Here is a 5433-nt window from a genome sequence, read left to right on the forward strand (position 1 = left end):
CTGATCAAGATGGCAAATCAAAGGATCAGTATTTGAGAGAAGTCTCAAGAATACAGACAGATCCAACCCTACCTGGGATAAATGACAGCACCCGACTGGATCACTGGTGGAGAGAGGTTATGCCTTGCTATCCAGCTCTTGGGAAGGTAGTAAGAACTTGTCTTAGTATTTTCACTGGACCCAAAATAGAACAATCATTTAGCATTATGAATGACCTCATTGATGCTAAATCAAACAGGATGGCTGTGCAGACATATTCTTCATTTCAGAGCGTGAAGTATGATTTAAAAGCACAGAACACTAGCAGCCTTGGTCATTACCATAGGGAGGATGTCCTAAGGGATCCTGTGGACAAGAGTGTGTGCTACCACATGCAGACAGCCTATGGCAGATATGCTAAAAAACTGAGGGAGAGGAAAGAAAAAAATTACTGCCAAATCCAGCTTATTCTAAACATGGATCAAAACAATCAGTGCACACAATTGCTGAAAACATTAAAAAAGCAATATGGTCAAAGAGGGGAGCTAGCAAGAGAAAACGAAACAGTGAGGATGTTGAAAACCAAGGAAGAAAAAGATCTAGTGTTGTTGGTGTCACTGTCACAGCTGGTTTTCTCTTTCCTAAGCAGACTGTCTTGTTTTATTATTATAGAACTATGAACTTTTTACAGAATTTGCAGTGCATTCCATTGTATATGTATAATTTAGTGCTTTATTGCTGGCTTCTATATGCAAAAAAAATTTTTATGCATGCCACAAGCCTTTTGCCTCCCCTACGTTAGAAATGACTCATTCCAGTGTATGTCTTATGCAAATCATCATGCGACAACCCTCCATCAATGAGAGTACCACACACTCTCGTTACGCATGTGACTCCCTGTATTCATTTCTACCAAATTACCACTTCTCGTTTAGACATTTCCAATTTTACTCTCATGTGCTTTTTTGTTCTAATAATTATACTTCCAAAGTGATTTTTTAATCATTTTTTATTATACAGCTGATGAATTTATTTTCAATTTACTTTCCAGACTTTTTTTTTGTTGTTGTTTGTTTTTCACATGTTTATATTTATTTATTAAAAAATTTGTTTGATTTATTATTTACCATGAAATCGAGGTTAATGTGACCGCTTTGGGTCTCACATCTACTATAAGCACTTTTTCACTGGCTGCAAATGGGAGTGGATTTTATCTGTGATTATTTGCTGAGAGATTGATCATTATATGGGTTAACCACCTTCTTCTAAAGTTGCCCCACTTCCTCATGAACAATCCAAACCTGTTCGTTCTGATGAAGATTTTGATAGTTTTTATCCACCACCAGATTTTGCCATGTCTTCATATTCTCCATCTGCAGAATCAGCTAGGCCTAATACAGCCTTTTTAGATATGATTTTTCAGGTATGTGATGTTTTATCACTCTTCCTGATTTCCTATGATCCTCGTCTTCTGTTGTTGCTTGATAGTGATTTCCTTGACTTGTTCAGCTCCATCTTACCCCTCTGCTTCCTCTCTCTCCCTTCCTTCTTTGACAACCTTGGTCATCGGTGCTTCATCCCACTCTTCCTGTCCTTAGTCTTCACACTTTGTTTTTATCCGGCCTTTGACGAAGAGATCGGAATTGTCCTAATATGTAGCATCATTTCTGGCCCTGTCCATCCACCCTTCCTCCATGGAAGTTTATCAGTGTAAATGGAATTTTTTCCCCAATTTGTCTCTGGGCCAGAGGGTTTCAGCTGATTGGCCAACTGTTCTTCATATTTCAAAATTTCTTATTTGGCTTATTGATTTAGGATCCTCTGTCTCCTCAATTTCCAATTATCAAATAGCTTTATCCCACACCTACTATTTTTCCCAATACTGTAGGGTTTTTACCTCTCCTACACTCTCCCTGTTGATTTGTTCCTTTTGGAATCGTCGTCCTCCATTTCACCTTTCCCTTAAGACTTGTTTCCTTCTCCTATTAGACTGTGGAATTCGGTGGTCTGATTTATTTGCCATCGATATTTCACATACTCTTTATCATCCTACATATCTCCTTCTTTTTGCCAATTTCCATTTCCCACATTTATCCTCAGCCTGATCCGGATAAACTTCTATGTCCTGTATGTGCTCTTTGATGTTATATTGCCTGCACAGTTTCCATCCATGGTGCTCGTTCACACTTCTTTATCCCTTGGCAACTATCCTCTCTTCATGGTATTTCTCAGGGGCCTTATTTCCCTTTTCATTGTAATTCTCATTGTTTGGATCCCACTCTGTGGCAAGTGTTGCCTGACCAGGTATTCTTTAACCTTTAAAATCCGCACTTTTCAGCCATGTCGACTTACTTAATATGTTCTATGGCCACTCAATTCAAACTGTTGAGATGGGGTGTTCGACAAGATAGTTTGTAGGTTATTCTCATGATGAAATTGCTTCATAAATATGCCCATCCCAGACTGTACCATCCATGGACTAGATGGGTAAAGCAGAAGGGGATAGCTGCCCATCCCATCCATGCCATGCCTTGTATTGAATGAATCTGCATGGTCTTCTTTTAAAAATAGGGTTTCTTGGTCACTCATTGCATTGTCTCAGGTATTGATGCTCCTGCCAAAACACAAAGTGATAATTTTATAGAATTGAATAGAGGGATTCACATGCGTAACGGGAGTGTGTGGTACTCTAATTGATGGAGCATTGTCACATAATGATATGCATAAGAGACACATTGGAAGGAATAATTTCTAATGGAAGGGAGGCAAAAGGCTTATGGCAATGAACGAGAATAGCTAATTATGTGAGGGGAGATCTATTGGAAATACATTTTCAGTACAGGCAAATTATAACTTTATTAGTTCAGCTTTGGTTATTGTTTTTTTAAGGTCATTGTTCAGTGTGGGTAGTTACATATTTAACAGACTCTTTTATGCAATAAGGTTTTTTATTTAACCACAAGTGTGCAAGAGTTGATCTTTAAATTATATGTTTTCCTACCTGAAGATTAGTTCTGCAAAAATGTGTTAGCTTAAAGATAAATTAAACCCTATTCTGGGGTGTACAACATATTAAAATTAACACCCCATTCACAGGTGTGAAACGTTTATAGTAGCATTTCACCTGATTCTTGTCATGGTGGGTGATGTGTTTATAAATACTTATTGAATGATTTGCTTGCAGTTCTTCAAGGCAGCTTCTCCATCTGATAGATCTAATTATGCAGGATGCTGACTATGTTTTAAGACTTATGTGTGAGTTAAGTGTTCTTCCTCTAGCACTACAGATAACAAACATTGCTGGAAATCTAATGGTAAGTATTTTTCTAAGGCTAATTATATTATGTATTTGTTTGTATGTTAAAACAAGGCTCATAAGAAAAGGAATGGGATGTTTTGGATTCAATTTCAATCCTGAATTATATGAGAGCCTTGTGAAGTCATCTTTGATCATTACGTTATTTGATGACTTTTTAGATAGAAAAATTAATTTTTCCTTACAACCTCAAATAAAAGACCATTTAGAAACTGAAATTTTTAAGGTGAATATATTAATAAATGAAACTTATTAATAAACACATTTTCTAAAAGTTTTGATATATTCCAATATACTATTAGCAGATATATATATATATATAGGTTTATTTGTAAATAAAAAAGGTTAAAATTGTGGTTTCCTCTAGAAAAAATTTAAATCTCAGTTGCTAAATGTGTATCACTGTAATTAGATATGTGTGCCTGTTAAAAACTATATACATATATAATGACCAGATGTACATGTTGTTTATGTAAATTAGTTTGTATATTTTAATATTTTGATGAGCAATGTAACTTCCCTCATTTGTGGTATTGTATACTTTTTTGTCACACCAATACTTAAAGTAGTTGATTTTTTTGTTTTATATATCAATTCTAATTACTAGATTAGTGTGCCACATATTTTTGACAAAGGAAACTCAATAAAAAATTCTAATTACATTGTTATTCATTTTATTATCACAAATAATGGTAGAATATTAAATTTAGTTTCTTATACATATTTATTTAAATTTTGAATTATAAATATATTTGGTTTTAGTCTAGAACACTATTAGGAGGAAGATCAGAAAGGAATGAATTTCTACTTTTACATGCTTTTTATGAGAAGAATTTTATTTGTCCTGACAAAACGTTTGGAAAACAGCAAGCAAAAGTAAGTTCTTCAAGCATCATTATTATTTGTACTAATAATGTCAGGTGTATTTTGATAAAAAAATAATAACTTTAATATTTTAGTTCACTGTTTTTAATAACTAATTTATTTATTGTAAAATCTATATAAATTGAAATTTTTACTGATGTTACAGAACTTAAGTTCTTTGCAAAATTTTGATAATAATGGTAAACAATAGTTCAGAAATAGATTGGAATCATGATTGTTTGTCCCCCAGTGTCACAGCGGTATGTATGCGGACTTACAACGCTAGAAACCAGGTTTCAATACCCGTGGTGGGCAGAGAACAGATAGCCCATTGTGTAGCTTTGTGCATAACTACAAACTTTTTTTTTAATTAATAACCTATTTTACTAAAATAAGTTTAATTTGAATAATTTGTTTGATTGAACTTTGTAAACTCGGGGGCACGACAAAGCCAATCATTTGACTGAGATTTATAAAAACAATTATGAGCTTGTAGGTAATGCAAGGTATCAAGTTTTGGGACTAATGGAATTATTGTTTGTTTGTTTTTGTACAGACTTATGCATAAAAAGGTGGGAATTTTTACCTGCAACTAACAAATAATATCGTACTAAAAACAAAGTTTGCTTATTAAGAACTTGTAAAAAACATGCAATTCTATGAACATAATCAGCGATTTAATTTTATCCATTTCTGTTCAAATTAAAATAAAAACTGGGTTTGAAAATATGCCACTAGATGTCAGGTCAGTTGAGCAAACTGGTGTGAGATATTTAGTCATACACCAAAAATAGTGCCATATATTTAATTTTAGGCAAAAAATTATTTTATATTAGAAAAAATATCTTACATAAAGCTTTATATATTTGTAACCAGATGTTAAGAAACCAAACGTCATGGTACATAGAATAAAACGATTCTTTGTAATCGAGGAAAAAATGTTTTTATAATGATAATTTGTGTACAAGCTCAGAATAAATGCAAATTGACCATGTGCATTATTCTCATTTTCAACCTGATGGAAAAACAAATAGGAACATATTTTGCTTTTGTTTTATGAACTGATCAGCCTCACCAACTGAAACATCATGAGTTGAGCCAACAAAAGAATATAAAGTAACATGAGAAAACTTAGAAAAAACAAATCAAATGAGATTGTTACGACAGTGGAGGTCACATGACGCTAGTAACACGTCATATTCTCGAAGCTTCGTGAATCCTCGGGAGGTTACTAGACTTCGATATTCTTTTATATATAAAAACGTGACGGCAAC

At 33.8% G+C, this 5433-nt stretch overlaps 1 protein-coding gene across 1 annotated transcript in view; it reads left to right on the forward strand.

Moving 5' to 3' along the window:
• Nucleotides 1–5433, forward strand: part of LOC106472162 (DNA polymerase alpha catalytic subunit-like) — a 73059-nt gene that overhangs the window by 57230 nt on the left and 10396 nt on the right. The window contains exons 20-21 of the mRNA XM_022400763.1: nt 3164–3293; nt 4058–4171. Of these exons, the coding sequence (XP_022256471.1) occupies nt 3164–3293; nt 4058–4171 (244 nt within the window). The remainder of the gene's footprint in view (nt 1–3163; nt 3294–4057; nt 4172–5433) is intronic.

This window comes from Limulus polyphemus, unplaced genomic scaffold (assembly GCF_000517525.1).
Source record: "Limulus polyphemus unplaced genomic scaffold, Limulus_polyphemus-2.1.2 Scaffold5128, whole genome shotgun sequence".
In the NCBI taxonomy this organism is placed as follows: Eukaryota; Metazoa; Arthropoda; class Merostomata; order Xiphosura; family Limulidae; genus Limulus; species Limulus polyphemus.